The 17,568-nt window shown below is 31.2% G+C and overlaps 1 protein-coding gene across 4 annotated transcripts in view; it reads left to right on the top strand.

The window, feature by feature from the left end:
• The first annotated feature begins 436 nt into the window (after positions 1 to 436).
• Positions 437 to 17,568, top strand: part of LOC127702287 (deoxynucleoside triphosphate triphosphohydrolase SAMHD1-like) — a 31,467-nt gene continuing 14,335 nt past the window's right edge. For 2 of the 4 annotated variants that reach the window (XM_052206424.1, XM_052206421.1), the window contains exons 1-7: positions 6,222 to 6,349; positions 10,806 to 11,073; positions 11,932 to 11,998; positions 13,516 to 13,582; positions 14,077 to 14,237; positions 16,421 to 16,536; positions 17,316 to 17,386. In XM_052206424.1, coding sequence (XP_052062384.1) covers positions 10,821 to 11,073; positions 11,932 to 11,998; positions 13,516 to 13,582; positions 14,077 to 14,237; positions 16,421 to 16,536; positions 17,316 to 17,386 — 735 coding nt within the window. In that variant the 5' untranslated portion in view covers positions 6,222 to 6,349; positions 10,806 to 10,820. Of the gene's footprint in view, positions 480 to 6,221; positions 6,350 to 8,060; positions 8,080 to 10,805; positions 11,074 to 11,931; positions 11,999 to 13,515; positions 13,583 to 14,076; positions 14,238 to 16,420; positions 16,537 to 17,315; positions 17,387 to 17,568 lie in introns of those variants that run through there. The other 2 variants (XM_052206422.1, XM_052206423.1) reach the window with 2 other exon arrangements.

The raw sequence follows: 17,568 nt of genomic DNA, 5'->3' as shown, positions 1-17,568 counted from the left end.
AATAATGATAAGGGGTCTTCAGTAACTATTGTAAGACTACGATGGGATGACATGCTTTACATTTAACTACCGGGCCGAATTAATCAAACTTGGCCTCAATCATTATAAGGGTATCTAATACTATTTATTATGATTTTAACCTTATTTTACATGATTTTCAAAACCACGGTAGATACAGCTGAGCGACACATGCTCTTGAGAGCCTCTAGTTCTCATACCAATAATCAGTTCATCTTCCTCATCTTTGTTTTTAGAGTGACCATGTATTGGATTAGAGTTGTTTATTGAAGAATGCATTGGTATTTGCTCTATTCTAGTCTGCAAAGTTTTAATTGTACCAGATCTTGGGTTCATGAGAGTAAACAGTAAACTGCTGTCACCGGAACTGACACCCTCCTTTTAGTAACACCACCAAAAGAGACGACTGCTATTGCAGTGCTAACCAATGATGTGAGAAGAGAGCGCCAAGTTACAAAGAGGTACTTATTGCATCTCACTGTTCCAATGTTGTATGTATTTACTTTATTTTATAACATTTTTTTTATATTGTACAAAGTCGCAGGCACGAAAAAAAGTATGAGTTTAATTCCAAAGTCCAGGTCACACCAGTCCGGGAAATCCACGAATTCGACACATGAACCCGGGCCCCCTTTTTTTCTTTTTCTTCGGTGTTTATGTTTTTTTGTGAAATTTCTTATAAAATATTACATCTTATTTTCATTTATTTACAACTTTATCGCTATTATCCATACAATCTTACAATAACAGCAGTGTATGTGCAGCCATGCTACCCTTCTATTCTTAAGTTATAGCTATATATAATTTTTCCACAAGTTCACACTTCTTCTTGTCTCCGTATGAGCCTCCTTCATAAGGAGCACCACCGTGAGTTATGGCGTATAAAGTAGGACATTTGGAGCCTTTATCGGTACAGATTAATGTGAGCATTTGCCTACCCAATTGAATTCCTTAGCCAGGCCGTGACAGGTCTTATTACCAGAAAGTTAACCTTCCCCAAACATAATACAATGTAATAAAATTAAACATACTAACTCACACACTCACCTGATTCGCTCAGTCCTCAAAGTCAAGACCTGAACATAACAGAAAACAGAATAACAAAACTAATATGAGGCAGGCATTACCTGTGAAAGTGGACGAAGTGACTATGAATTATTTTTTTTGTAACTTCAAAATCTATTATATTACTATTAAAAAAGAAAAGGAAATACCGTCACGTTTCCGATTTTGGTTCTGTTGTTAGGGATTTTACTTGTGACGTTATTTAAGTTATGACGTCATGATCAATGTAAACAAAGAAACGCGATCATCGGGAAATATTCCTGATTTTTTTTTTTTTGATTTTTCTACTGTAATAGCTAAATAGGGGACTTCGTCCCCTTATTATCCAACCTAAACCCATTTAAAGCAGCGGGTCCAGACACCATTACATCATGGGTGCTGAAGGAATTAGCTATAGACATTGCACCAATCCTAACAACCATCTTCAGGCGATCCTATGAAACAGGTGATTTACCGGACATGTGGAAAAAGGCTAATGTAAGCCCAATATTCAAGTTCTAAGGGAAAACGGTTTGATGCAGTAAATTACCGCCCAGTCTTGCTTACCTGCATTTGCTGCAAAATCATGGAGTACATCGTAACAAGCCACATAATGACCCATGCTGACAAACACAACATACTGTATCCACTACAACAAGGATTCAGGCGAGGCCTGTCCTGCAAAACACAATTAATTGAGTTTATTAATGACATCACCATAAACATGGACGTAGGAAAACAAATCAACTGCCTTATAATGGATATTTCTAAGGCCTTTGATAAAGTAAGTCATAGCCTACTTACACACAAACTGGACAATATGGCATAAGAGGGAAAACCAATAGGTGGATCAAAAACTTCCTCGCCGACAGGAAACAAGTCGTAGTTGTAGAAGGGGAAAAATCGATTCAGGCGTCCCACAAGGATCAGTTCTTGGACCTAGTTTGTTCCTTTTCTACATAAACGACATGCCAGAGGGAATTAGATCAAGAGTAAGACTCTTTGCTGATGATACAATCATATATCTCACAATATCATCGGACACAGACAGCGACCACCATCAGGAAGATCTGAATAAATTGGCAATTTGGGAAAACAAATGGAAAATGGCATTTCATCCAGATAAATGTAATGTTCTTACCATAACAAGAAAACATAAGCCTATTATAAAAGAATATGTACTGCATGGCCACACCCTCAAATCTCTAAATTCAGCAAAGTACCTTGGCTGCACCATCAGCTCCGACTTAAAATGGAATGAACACATTAAAAACATATGTGTCAAGGCAAACAAGACCATAGGCTTCCTCAAACGTAACTTGAACATCAATAACAACACAATAAAAGAAACTGCATACAAGTCACTTGTAAGACCGACTCTAGAATATGCATGTACAGTCTGGGATCCTTATCAACAAAACAACAAAAACCGACTGGAAATGGTACAGAGGAAAGCAGCTAGATATGTCACTAACAGATATCATAACACATCATCTGTTAGTGACATGCTTAACAAACTAGAATGGAAAACCCTCGAAGACCGTAGGAGAACATCAAGGCTTACAATGATGTATAAACTTGCCAACGGGATGGTGAAAGTTGACACCAGTAATACTCTCATTCCACCAGATAGGCTATCCAGAAACATCAATACAAATGGATACCAAGTACCATCTTGTAGGACCTAAGTGCAGAAGGAATCTTTTTACCCAAGGACGATACGAGACTGGAATGCCCTACCACATACTGCCACCAATACAGGTAGTCTTGAATGCTTCAAGACTTACCTGCATGAGATGAACTAGATCAACGCCAAGATGTTTTTAAATTCACTGTATATAATATGATGTATAGCACAAATTCAAATCAATTCAATATTTATTTTTTTGTCTAAATTTTAAATGCGCATCCAAAAAGTGGCAAAATAATCAACTTATTGATGGTGGCCGCGTATTGGTAGAAGTAGAAGTAGAAGTATAAAAAAGTGCAAAACTGTAACAGGAGACGGTATATTTTCTATGTATCAAATATCCTTATTTTAATATCTGTGTGTTTATAAAATGGAACAGGGTCACCCCGGATACCCTACAAATGCCTTGGCAAAATACGTCTAAGGTAGTAACGAGGAATCGGTGAGGACAAAATACATATCAAAACTGACATTGCCAAATGCCCTGCTGTATCAATGGTAGAGGAAAGCCGAAAATCCTACTGAAAAGGATCTCGGAAAGAAACTACAGATCCATTAGAACAGCAAGAACTCTCAGACTTCAAATGATAGGTTTGACAGTTTCCAAGAATGGAAACTACTAATGGATCCCTAATGGGGAAAGCACATGTCTCAATCAAACCTGAAAATATCTGCAGAGGTTTTCCTCAACAACGTCACAACACAAGGCAGGAAATTATGCCCAAATTGGGCCAATGGTAGAAAATTTGTAGATATTAAAATGGTAGTCCAAATAATTATGACGTCTCAAAAGGCAATTTTAATTTTTTTCTGTGATGCCTTTCTAGGTATAAGTTTCACAGAAAAAAATTAAAAAGCCTTTCAAGACTTCATAATTATTTGGACTATTTAAATGGCCCTTAGGTGCTATTTTACTGGGTCTGTCAAAATAGCCTCCTTAGCGCTACTTTGCCGGCTCTGGCAAAATTGCAATTTATATAGAGTTTTGCTATTTTCCTGGTCTTTATTCAAATTTTCAGTGTATTAATAAAGGGAAGAAAGAAATATAGAAACATACACTTATATCAAGGATTTGTATAGTAAGATGATGTCTTACTATACAAATCCTTGCTTATATTATTATAATAATATATAATTAAATATATGTACATATATACAGATAAGAAAATTCTAAAAAAATATGTCTTCTTTAAAACTTTAAGAGAGGGGAAAGATACCAAAGGGACATTCAAACTTATAAGTAGAAAATATACTGACAACGCCATAGCTAAAATAGAATAAGACCGACAGACCAAACAACTGTACACAAAACAAAACATAGAATTTTTTAAAAAAATTTATACATTAACATGTTAAGCAAAGCATGCATATTAAAATTGATATTCTAATAAAAAATATCCCATAAGACATTGTAAGATGGACGCCATCACAAGCTGGTTGATTGATATGGACAGATATGTTTCAATTGTGATAACTTCAGTACCTTCCCTTTTCCCCGAGTGTGACCTACTAAATTAGACTTATCATTGAGTTTGGTTTTCGATGGGATTGTGTTGCTCAGTCTTTAGTTTTCTGTGTTGTGTTTTGTGTACTGTTTTTTGTCTTTTTGTCTTTTTCATTTTTTGCCATGGCATTGTCAGTTTGTTATTGACTTATGAGTTTGAATGTCCCTTTGGTATTTTTGCATTCTTTAGTCTCTCTTTTAAAATTAAAAGTTACTTTACATATACTTTAATAAGAAGTCTCTATACAAATATAATTAATTTATAAGCAAAGCATGCATATTAAAATTGATATTCTAATTAAAATTTATAATAAAAAATATCTCACAAGTTTTGAAATTAAAAGTTAAATTCAACAGCATCAAAATGCTTAAGGCCGGAAAAAAAAAAAGTTATTAAAGTTTTTGTTTGATGCTCTAGTTTTCATAAATTTTATAGTCCTTGAATCAATTTTCCACAGTTGCACATTGTTATCCTTGGCAAAGTGCTCCAAAACTTGCGTTAGCTCTTCACATGAGTTAAACTTAGCGTTTAATTAAGTTTTTTTTAAATTAAATTTAATTAGATTTTAAGTTTTTTTGACAACAAAGTGTGGTCTTCCATTTGCGAATATCAATGTTCAACAGAAATTAACTTATTTACTGCTACATGTACATGTTATTTAATGAGTGAATTTCACCAAAAGTGAATAAACCTCACCCTAGATGCAAATGCCAGGACTAAAAGGTTATGGACACCTAACATGCCTAAGTGTGACAAGAATTACATATATACAAAGTTACCATTGTTGAAATAGTCAGTTTGTAACTTAATGGAGCTATTGCCCTTTAATGAAGATTTTTACCAATTTTTTGCATTTTTTGCCTCATATCTGAAAAAACTGTAATAAATACATGTTGTAGGTAGAAACTTAAAAAAGCAAAAATGATCAGCAAGACAAGATCTACAAATAAATCTAATTGCTGAAATCGCCAGTTCACTCCTTATTGGAGTTTTTGCACTTTAATGACGATTTTTACCAATATTTTATGTTATTACCTAATATCTTAAAAACTATAAAAGATAGATAAACACTTTATAAAGCAAAAGTGATCAGCAAGACAAGATCTAAAAATTAGTCAAGTTTTTAATGAAATCTTTAGTAGACTCTTTAAAGGAGTGATTGCCCTTAATGAGCGACACAGGCTCTTTAGAGCCTCTAGTTTGAGGTATTTAGATCACATAATTGAGGAATAGTTATAAATTATTTCCTTGACTATCATTGATTTTGCTGAAGGGCAGTGGTTCTTTCTGTGCACCAATAAAAATTGACCGGCATGATATAGTCACTTGTATTCATGACTGATTAAATTTTCAATTTTTAGCATTAGACATGTCAGCATTCAACATTATATGTCAATTTTTTTTAGGGTTGAGCCCCACTAACCTCGAAAAGAAAAGATTTAAATTCTAATATCTATATCTTCATTCCACAACTTCTAAATTTGTTATCTAAACACATTTATCTAGTGTAAATTTGACATTATATTATCATTTTTAGCATTGGACATGTCAATTTTTTAAGGGTTGAGCCCCACTAACTTCGAATCAAGATACATGTACTAGGTCTGTTGGAAATTTTGAAGTTTGACTTGTTTTAAACTGGTCAAAAATTTTATTTTACTCTATTGTAACATGTGTAACTTACAATTAAAACACAAAAAAATCAAAGATACATGGGTTAAGAAATCTATAAATATACACATACAAAAATGTGCTTGTCAATTGACAAAAAAAAAATCAAAGAAGATACATGGATTCAGAAATCTATAAATAATATACACATGTCCAAAAATGTGCTTGTCAATTGACTTCAAAGAATGCATAACATGTTGAATTAAACTTTTACATAATTGTCAAAACATAGCTATAGATACATGTAGTAACATTTTTTACAAACTTTAAATTCAGTGTCAGTGATGCAAGACTTTATGTTGATGATTAAAATTGTATCTGTCATTTAATATAATTTGTAGCTAACCAGAGCATATATTGTTGTAGGTGCAGACACAGATTTTATAATGATATATTAGGCAAAGGATAGTAGCTGTATGTGGTAAGTAATTATGTAGGTAAATAACTTCCTCCACTGTTGACATGATTGGTAATTGACGTAAATTGACTTCCTAAAAATACTGTAAATTGAGAAATTATTGCTTGGTTTTTATTAATGTGAATAATGTGTTGTGGTGGAAATCGCAATAATAAGAACTCTCATTCTTATATCTGATACATATATCTGTATGCAGGTTAATCTGAAATTGCTGTATTTAATCTTGCATTTTTGTCCATCTTTAAAAATTGCAGTAATAAATGCACACAATAATTTCTGAATTTACAAGTAGTACATATTTACCTTATCAATGAGCTCAGCATTGTTTCTTCTATAAAATGCTTGCTCACTCAACCAGAGTATCTTGAACAAGATCAGCATTTAGAGAAGCCCAATATATAGTATTAAAAAAAATTGGAAACAAGAATGTGTCCATAGTACACGGATGCCCTACCCGCACAATCATTTTCTATTTTCAATGGACCGTGAAATTAGGGTCAAAACTCTTAATTTGGCATTAAAAATAGCAAGATCATATCATAGGAAACATTTGTACTAAGTTTCAAGTTGATTGGACTTCAACTTCATCAAAAACTACCTTAACCAAAAACTTTAACCTGAAGCGGGACAGACGGATGGAAGTAGGGACGAACGGATGGACGGACGGATGCACAGACCGAAAAACATAATGCCCCTAGGTGGGGCATAAAAACCAAATCCTCTTGTCTCATGAATTGCTCTAATGACAGGTAGTTGAAACAATGAGGTACCAATGCAGATGGGAACATTACTTTTTAGAGGCATTATATATATAGATTTTCCATTTATATCTTCTTTTCTGCTGCAGCGGCTAGAATTACTGGAAAACACCTTGATGACCAGTGAGGCAGTATCACAACAAAAAAAGGTCTTCAGAAAAATTGAAAAGAATCAACTTTTTTTCAAAGGTGGTGTTCATTTTGATAATGATTTGGCTTCCACAATAAACGAGATAGAAGTACTTGATCAACTGTACCACTAATGCATTGGCACAGTCACTCAATGTTTACATAATAATTGGAATAAATGAATAGTTCAAATACAAGTACATGTACCGGTATGTGCCAAAATTAAAGTTTAATTTAAAATTTTCCATTTGTTCCATGTATTAAAAAAATCTGCCCAACATAAATTTCTCTGACTTATTTCTTGTGTTTTTCATAAATTTTCACCATTGAAAGCAAAATCATTTTTGTATTAGAACACTTTGAATTAAAAAATCAGTTATGCTCATAATCTCAATTTTCAAGAAATCTTTCTGGGCTGAGATTTTTTTGAAAAGAAAAAGCTCTTTGCATGACATACTGCTTTAATTTCCCAGAAATCTTATTTATTTAACGCATTTAATGTTACAGAAATGCACAGTTGAAAGATTGACCTAAATTCTACTTATCTAGTACAAATCTCTTACATCCTAAAGATGTTGTTTCTGTTAATTACCTGTAGTTTTTGTGAATTTATACACATGCATCTCTTTTTCCTTCACCCTCAGCTTCTATTTACCAGAAATCTTATTTATTAAATCAACTAAAGTCATAATTTATGATGATGCTATCAATCTGGAAATCCCTGTTCTATAAATACATGTATATTCAGTACCTAGGGAGTGACCTGATCATTTTCTTTATATACACCAGAGGATTGAAGAAAAGCCATTTTCACATTTGAAGTTATACATTGAGTTTGTAAATCATGTAAGTTAACATTGTTTCTTTTTATTTGGTGCAGTAGTTGTGATTCTGTTAATTTTGATTTCTCTCTAGTTTCTATGGAATTTTTAAAACACTTTAATTGTTGCTTTTGATCATCAGATGTCATACTACATTTCGAATAGTTGTAAAGATGTTTTTTTGATTAAGATAGAAATTTCTTTTTTTCCTGGGAAACTGAGTAATTATCAACTAGATAGGTGGCAGATGTAACTAATAGAATTGATAAAACAATATTAATTATGCTCTAATAAACATAAACCAAACATATGATGTTTAAATGATTTATAGATAAACCGAAAGTATCTATGACAACATATATACGTTGTGTTAGGATGATTCTTTTCATGAAAGTGAAAACAAAGAAATAGTAAAAGGTATGATAAGGTCACTCTATTGGTCCCTTGACGTATAAAATTAAACAGGGTGCTGTAAATCTATTTTGTATTCTTTTGAAAGACGGTCTGAAGAAAAGTTCCTCTTTTCTTTTTTTTTTGTGTTTCTTTTAGGTTATTAAACTTAATCTGTAAGTGATGATTTAAGAAAAAATACATGCATCTAAAATTTTGCCTCTTTGTTTTCATTCTTTAATTTCTTTAATCTTAATTTTCAAGAAATTTTTGGAAAAGATGCTAATTTTTCTTAACAGACAGTTTCAGTTTCCAAGAAATCTTATTATAAAATGATTTCAATCATGTAACAATTTCTGAAAAACTCACGTTGGAAAGATTGACCTAAAATCTAGTTAAAATATCTAAAATTTCATAACTTTCAAATTTGTTTCCTTTAAACATTTATATGGTTTTATTTTAAAGAGATTTGTCCTTAAATGCTTTTAACTTTTATGGTGTCCTCAATATTGTATAACTGGACATTTGTAATGGAATTAAAGATTTATGTTTAAGGATAAATGTTGAATACATTATATATGTCATAACCTAGAGATTTGTTGTCTTAAAGAATTATGTAATCATATGATTTATTAATATAAAGTGTATGTAAAATTTATTACAAAGCGTTGAAGGTCATCATAAATTTTGATTGCTGTTAGTCATGTGACTTTTTACACATGTACACATGTTAGACAAGTGCAGTTTTGTGGGAATTAGTTCACAGACTTATGAACCATCTTTAATGTCAAAATTGATGGTATTGATACTAATCTGGAAATCCCCATTCTATACTGTATAGATATGTTTACAGGTTTAGGGAGTGACCTATCAACTTTCTTTAAATACACCCATGATTTTTGAAAAGTCAATTTCATATTTGATGCAGATGTTGATAGTTGTGTATTGAATTTGTAACACTTGTGTAAGTTTAATTTTTTTTATATAGTACATAGTTTGATAGATTGAGACAGTAAAGGGTTCTTGCTTTAACAAGTTATTTTTTGTTAATTATCTTTACCGGTATACTAGGTAATTCCAAGGATTTGTATCTTGCTATACAAATCCTTGGTAATTCTGAAAGAAAATATAAGAAAAATTACTCAAAAGAGTTATTAAAAATTTTAACAGATGCATAAACTTCCTGCATTTTTTATGAATTTTACATTCTCTTATATAACGAAAAATACGCACATGTATTAGATCAAAACTTAGTAGGTATAAACTTTACCTGTAGATCAGTTGAAAATTATAGTGAAAGAAATATGACTTCCATGATTCATTTTATAATACATCTTGAAATATGAAATAATTAATAATTACAATCATGTAAGGTGCATATATGTGACATGTTTTGTGTTACAAATTACAAATAAGTTCAAATCTTGATAACATTTTACATTTCTATTTTATTGTTTTGCTATAATAATTATATGATTAAACATCTTTTGAAAGGAATTTATTGGTGTATAAACTGGAGCAATTCACTCACAAACAAATAAAAGTCGACTTGTATGATATGTTTGTGAGTGACTTGGTCCAGTTTTAAGTTTATACACCAATAAATTCCTTTCATAATTCTTTAAAATCGCAGATGAAAATTTGTTTTCAACATCATTAATTTTGTCCAAAAATAGTTCACGTCAAAAACTGCTACTGGAGGCCTCGACCCATCATATTAACGTATTTCCAAATATGAAAATCATATAAGAACTATATTTATTAAATAGAAAGGATTGGATTTGGCAGATTTTGAAACCTATGATGAAAAAATTGAATATTCCTTAAAGATAAAGTTTATATATATACCAATATGACATGATGATGTCTAAAGTAAAACAAATCTTGAATAAACTTCCTTCTATTACATAGATATAAGAAGATGTGGTATGAGTGCCAACTGTTACAAATTATTTCTTTATTGCAAAAAAGACCTGAGTTAAAATTAGAGAAGTACTTATTTAAAAGAATAAACATTTAAAACCAGAAGTTAATCTCTGAATCCAGGTTGTTATGTGACCATACCTAGAAATTGAAATGGGAAGAAATAGAAATGTTACCCAGAGACCAAAGCTATGTACCGGTACTGTAAATGATGTAATAAATGAGGATGAATACAATTTGTTTTTAGATTGTAAAAAGTGAGGTCAAATTGAGGAGATCTGCCATCTTTAAAAAAATGTTGTATGATTGCCTATAAGACATCTGCCCACCAAATTTAAATCCTTTAAAAATGTTAACTGAAACAAAAATTGATCAAATACACACAGAATACCATGAATCAGCATTCCAATTTTTATAAATTGAATAATTTTTTTACAGATATATTATCTCACAATGAATGACAGAAAAAGAAAGGCAGAAGATATTCCCTTTGCCAACTGTAATGGAGTGCATGTCATGAAGAAGAATAATTCTGAAGTCTCACTTGGCCAGCCTGTTGTGGAAGAGGAAGATTTGATATTTGATGGTTTTCCCTCCACACAGGAGAGTAACTATGGTGGAACTGGAGAGCAGTCGTGGTCAGCAGACCATCTTGCTCAGAAGTTAGATAAAATTGGTTTAATTGAAATAGCCCAAAAGTTTAGAGGTGTTTATCTTCATTTACTAGTATCTAAGTGATTATAATTTATATTATTGCTGCTAATTTATAAAGAGGTATTACAGTTGAGTGCAGTGATTATTTTTAATTTCTAATCCAAGGTTCCTTTAAAAAAGAAAATCAGTGCTAATAATTCATCATTTAATTCTTCTGATGGAAATAGTTGAAATTTCCATTATTACTTTTTACTTGCTTCTTATTCAGCAATTCTGAAACAGAGAAACTGATTTCTCTAATTTTGTCACTATTTTCACATTTCCCAACTGATTGTGAAAAAATTGTTCTCCTCACTAGTGAAATATCTGTTCTCAGGCAAATGATTGATTGTTTAATTATGACGTTAAATTTTCTTGGTTTCTTCTGAATTTCTGATTTTGACGTCATGAAAAAAGGCGACCATGCCTGATGACGTCACATATAAAGAACACACCTTTCTGCAAATCTATGAAATTAGGAAGGATAAAAATCATTAGAGAAACAGATTCCACCACTATAACTCATGTATTACAACATTTCTCCACTCTCAACAGTTAAATTTAAATATTTTTATTCCAGTTTTATTTACATTCATGTGACGTGTTCAATACTTATGATTATTATATTTGTTATATGAAGCCTTGTATATGACTAATTGTTTCTATAGAATTTCATAAGTTCTTAAGGCTGTTATTTTCAAAATTCACAATTTCTAGGCAGATGTGATTATTTTGAATACATTTTGTTGTTTGAACCACTTTTGTATAAAGGAATTTGACATGTATAATATATTCTTGATTTTTACAGCATTCTCATTTTATAATTGAAAAATTGAACAGTCAATTGTAATGTACTTTTGTGATTTTACAGAACAGAACATATCTGGAGCAGTATTAGACATGATAACAGAAGAACAACTTACAGCTATGGGTGTAGAGTAAGTATAATTTACCTCAAGATTTGTGTCAGTTTCTGTAACAACCTAGAAATTAACCTGAAGTTCTGACTTGTGCTTGTTTCTGTGGCAACTTGGAAATTGACTTGAGGCTACAAAAATTTAATATTACTGTAAATTCAGAAATTATTGTGAGGTTTTTATTAATGTGAATTATGCGACTGGATGAGTATCACAATGATAAGAACTTGTATTATTTATCTGGTACATATATCTGTTTTTAGCTTTTCTAGAAATTACCATAATTGATCTTGAAAGTTTTTTCTATTCTTCAGAAATCACAATAATAAATGAACACAACAATATCTGAATTTACTAATAAAGTTAATCTGAGGCTAAAAGCTTTTACTGGAAATTTATAACTTGAAGCAAAAAGAATTTTGCTCATGTATTTTAACTAGAAATGAGTATGTTGCTACAAGAGTTTTGTTTATAGAAATGAACATGAAGCTACACATGCAAATATATTATAGTCTGAAAAGGAAATTATTTTTCTGGACACAGTTGTTTAGGGAGGGAATAAATGGATTCTGAATTCTGAAAATAATTTCCCACACAACAATGGTCATCAGTATTTACAATAACCCTAAAGTCTTCCAAGGCTTTAATTATGGAGATTTGATCAAACTTTAGAACAAACAGTAATGACAAAATTCCCTATATCTATTATCTCAACATTAAATTCATCAATTCAAAAGAAAGAGGATACAGATATAAAAAAAGACAATATATTATTTAACATGTATTTAGGTAGCATAGGTACGATTTGCTTTTAATTGTGTTAATGAAGCAAGACAATTTTGTTATTTATATTGATCACTATGAATACAATTTTACTTTGACATTTTTAAAAAAAGTTGGAAATGATTAAAATGTTATGAATTTTTCAGTTAGATCCTATTTAAAACCATGTTTCATAAATTTTTATTTTGCTATTATTTTGTCAATTTTTGTATATAATACATGTCATAGACAATCTTTCAGCTTGAATACACTTTGATAAATCAGTATTCCTTATGACTTGATTTTATGATCTATGAAAATACATGGAGGTTTCATTAAACTTTCATTGCACTTTCACTCCACTTACTGCATTTGTACCGGTAGTCTCACTGCCCTTTAAATTTACCTTCCACATCCTCACTATAGGGATTAGTGTTTCCTATCAACTGCTTCATTATTGTTAATTTGTGTATTGAAAATAAACAATCCAATTGAAATACACCATGTGTCCATGCTCGGCTTACAAGCATCTGACAACGCTCTGTTCTACTTTCTGTTTTAAAGGCCTTTTGAAATCCTCTGGTTTTGCTGTAATGATACACACCTGTGGTGGAAATTTTATTGGCTGATGTGATTATTACCATTATGATAACAGAAAGTAGAACTTAGTGTTGTCAGATTCTTGTAAGCAAAGCATTGACCCAGGAGCTGTATTTTAATTCGAAATTCATGTTTCATTGTAAAACTGCAAACTATAACACATTTTTATTTTTCAGTAAAATTGGTGATAGGTTACAAGTTTTGAAGTTCATCAGAGGTATTTCTGAAGAGCATCAGAGAAAGGTATGACAGAATTTCAATAATTATCAGTTGAAAATAAATGTACCATTTCCCTGTTCTGCTTAATTGAGAAAGATGTAGGAAATAAGGTTCAGGTATTTGAGCAAAACATTCTCAGAATTTTCAGGCACACAAATATAATCTTTCCAGTCTGTGATGAGGCTTGTCCAGGTCAGAGATAATAGTTTTAAGCAGCAGGACAAAACGGTTCCCTAGAGTGGACTTCAGCATTTCTGATTGATAAGTTCTAGTGATTTGTGTGACTCTCTTTGTTTTTAAAGATGGAGGCAATCACAAGACCATTTTAATTTTTCAAGTACTTCACATTTCTAGAACGGAAGGTTTATTTCTATTTTAAATTGCTAATTCATTATAAGTTGTCCAAATATCCTCATACTATCAGTTTTATGCAATATATGTCGTGAATATGATAAAATAAAGATAATACATATATATATTGTGAATTTATTTTTAGTGTTCTAATATTTTATTTGCAGGTATTTAATGATCCTGTCCATGGTCATATGGAAATCCATCCATTATGTGTAAAGATAATCGATACTCCACAGTTTCAAAGGCTAAGATATATAAAACAGCTAGGTGCTTGTTATTTTGTTTATCCTGGTGCTGGTCATAATAGATTTGAACATTGTATTGGGTAAGTGATTCTAGCTATAAGATAGAATATTCATGGTTAAACATTGTTCTATTGTCCTATGTGCTTGGTTTCCAATGTCCCACATAAACACTAGTTAATGAATTACATTCTTTAGAAACTTGTCAGATATTACCCTGAAAACTAAGTGGTTGAGAATGCTATCTAGTTATAGTGATATTTTACAATATCTGACTTTTAATGGTCTTTTTAAACATTGTGTAATTTTGGCTGATTAAATGATGGTTGCTCATGTATTCATTCCGTTTATATCATTGTGACATGTTATTCTTATACACCCGTTTATGGGACGTATTATGGTATACTGTTGTCCGTCCGTCGTCAACATGTCGGACAATAACTTAAAACGCTTTAACTAATCTGCATGAAACTTTGGTGAATTGTTTATATCTATTGACGTGAGCTCCCTTTCAATTTTTATAAATTTTGGATTTTACGTTTCAGAGTTATGGTGTTTTATTCATTAAAAAGGGGGATTTTCCAGTTTTCGGACAATAACTCCAAAATGCTTAGAACAGTTTTCATGAAACTTTGGTGAATTGTTTATGTCTATTGATGTGAGCTCCCTTTTGATTTATATAAAGGAGTAGGTTCAATAAGGCCCAAAAATGGCCCCCTGTGTTTTTAGCTTTTTTTTAATTTCAAATTAGGATTTATTGACCAATATCACAATGAATCATAGCTAATACGGTGACTAGATAGTAAATATGCCTTTCTGTTGAAAATTTACGTTCATGGGTTTTATTCATGACGTCACAAATAGTACTCATTTTGATTTTCCACAAAAAAATTAATGAAAATGGATTAATTTCCATTGATGATTGGACAGGAAACATAGAATGCATACGTCGACAAAAAAGATCTTTTAAAATATGTTTGTGAAGACATTTTACATGTCTAACTTGAATATTCAGTTTGTCGACACCTACGCTCTATGTTTCCTGGTCCTAAATTTGGTTGAAATCCGGCCGATTTTGTCAAATTTAGCCAAAATCTCTTATCTTGACCTATTTGGGATGTACAAATCAATGCTTTAGAATAAAACTTTGACACAAATAGTTCTATTTAACTTTCTCACATGTCTTATAGTCAACTTAAAACATTTTTTATCTTGTAAAATTGAACTTTATAATCGGGGCCAAACATGGCCCATACCGAACTTACTCCTTTTAGATTTACATTTCCGAGTTATGGGGTTTTATTCATTAAAAAAGGGGGATTTTCCAGTTTTTCGGACAAGATCTCAAAAATGCTTTGTGCAGTTTTCATGAAACTTTGGTGACTGGTTTATATCTATTGAAGAAGCGACGGGTGTATTATGCGCTCATGGCGCAGCTGTTTATTACTTTTGTTCTTGACTATGCTCATATTTTTTACAAAATTGCTAGATATTGGTAACTGGTCCAAACAAAATTTCACTGTTAAACATTAATTAGCTAAGAATTCCAAAAGTTTTCTCTATTACTTGGTGTAGAAAAAATCTGGCTGAATTTAGCCCATGGACTGAGATGTTTCATGAAATTGTTTTAGATTTGAGTATTATGGATGGACGTAGATAAGTTGATGTTTATCATCCAGCAGGCAATGTTTTAACCATACCCAGGATGAAAAGTTGTTAATATGATACATGTATAAATATCAACCTTGCTTTGTCCTATCAGAACCAAAATACTGAATGTCTTAGTTGCTTGCAGAAGGACTATAAATGGTTTATTTTTTATAAAACTGACTGCCTTGTTAAAATACAAATTTATATAAACATGCAAAAGAAATGGGTTATTTTATACACCAACAACCATTCAAATGTTTGATAATACATGTAATAAGCAAATTTATAAGTGAAGTAATATTTTAAATATTAAGGCTTAACTGTAACTATGCCCATAAAAGTTGGCAATCAACACAATACAAAAAATTAACAAACCTTTTGAAAATGAATATTGCTACAATTTTGAGAATAGATTTTGTAATGGCAGAAAGTGCCATGCATGAATTTATTGGCTTATTATTGTCATATAGTCAATCTTCACAGATTTCAAACTATACACAGATAAAGAGTTGGTACATGTATATATATATCTCTTGAAGTCAACTTGTAAATATTTTTCAGATCAAATTTTTCTATTCAATATTGAAAATGAACATGATGAATCTTTACTTTTCAGTGTTTGTCATTTAGCTGGACAGTTAGCTCGGACTTTGAAGAAACGGCAGCCAGAACTAGACATAACAAATAAGGATGTCTTGTGTGTAGAAATAGCAGGCCTATGTCATGATTTAGGTAGTTTATTATGAATTTTTTGTATTTGTTTTATATCAATTTTTATGATTTATATTAGCCCAATCAAATCACAAATTTGAATGTTTAACGAAAAATAAGTTCTTGACTTCCATTTTTGTAGCAACACAATAGTTTTGATGAGCAGTTGGACAACTCAAATAAATGTCTGTTTGTTGATGGATATAATGCATAATGCCACTTTAATTCACTACTGTATAGTTTTCATTAATGTGTAGCTTTACACCCCAGAGTAACATAGTAAAGGTCAGACTGAGGCTTTTGGTTTTATTTTTTGAATTATTTTACATTCTCCAGGTTGAGGCTATTTTAGCTTACTGAAAGGTGTTGATTTTGCTCATTGTTGAAGGCATTTGATGATCTGTGATTGTTCACATCTTTAGTCATTATGGTCTCATTTACAATCATACCACATCTCCTTATTTTTATCTTGTTAGATGGAAATAAAGTATTGCAAAGATATATACCCATTTATAAAGGAATCAATATACACAGACATATTCAAAAGAACCTTACTAATATAGATTGTTTTTGTCAGTTGACAAGTTTTTTTTTTTTTATAATTTTCATATACTTAGATTAAGATATGGTTAAATTGTGGAATAAAACTGTCATGATGTTGAATGAATAAAAATGTGCAAGAAATATTACATGTACTTCTCTGAATATTTTTTAGATGGTTCAGTTTGTACAGGACATTTCTGGAATACTATATTTTGAATAAACCTTAAAGTTAACCTTTTCTGAATTTATATTTGCAGGTCATGGACCTTTTTCCCATTTATTTGATGGTAAATTTATACCGACAGTAAGACCAAAGTTGAAATGGAAGGTAAGTACCAATAAGCTGTTCAAAAACCAGATAGAAAACTTTAGACCTTGGGATAAAAGTTAAAGCTAAGGTAAATGTTAAAGAATTTGGAAGTCTGGAAAAGAATGTTGAAAGAGTAAGGCCTCGAGGAGGATATTTATTAGAACTGAAAATGTACATACTTATCTTTTTAATTTTTGCTT

This window comes from Mytilus californianus, unplaced genomic scaffold (genome assembly GCF_021869535.1).
Source record: "Mytilus californianus isolate M0D057914Y unplaced genomic scaffold, xbMytCali1.0.p SCAF_5, whole genome shotgun sequence".
Classification (NCBI taxonomy): Eukaryota; Metazoa; Mollusca; class Bivalvia; order Mytilida; family Mytilidae; genus Mytilus; species Mytilus californianus.
This window is presented reverse-complemented; position numbering and strand designations above follow the sequence as displayed.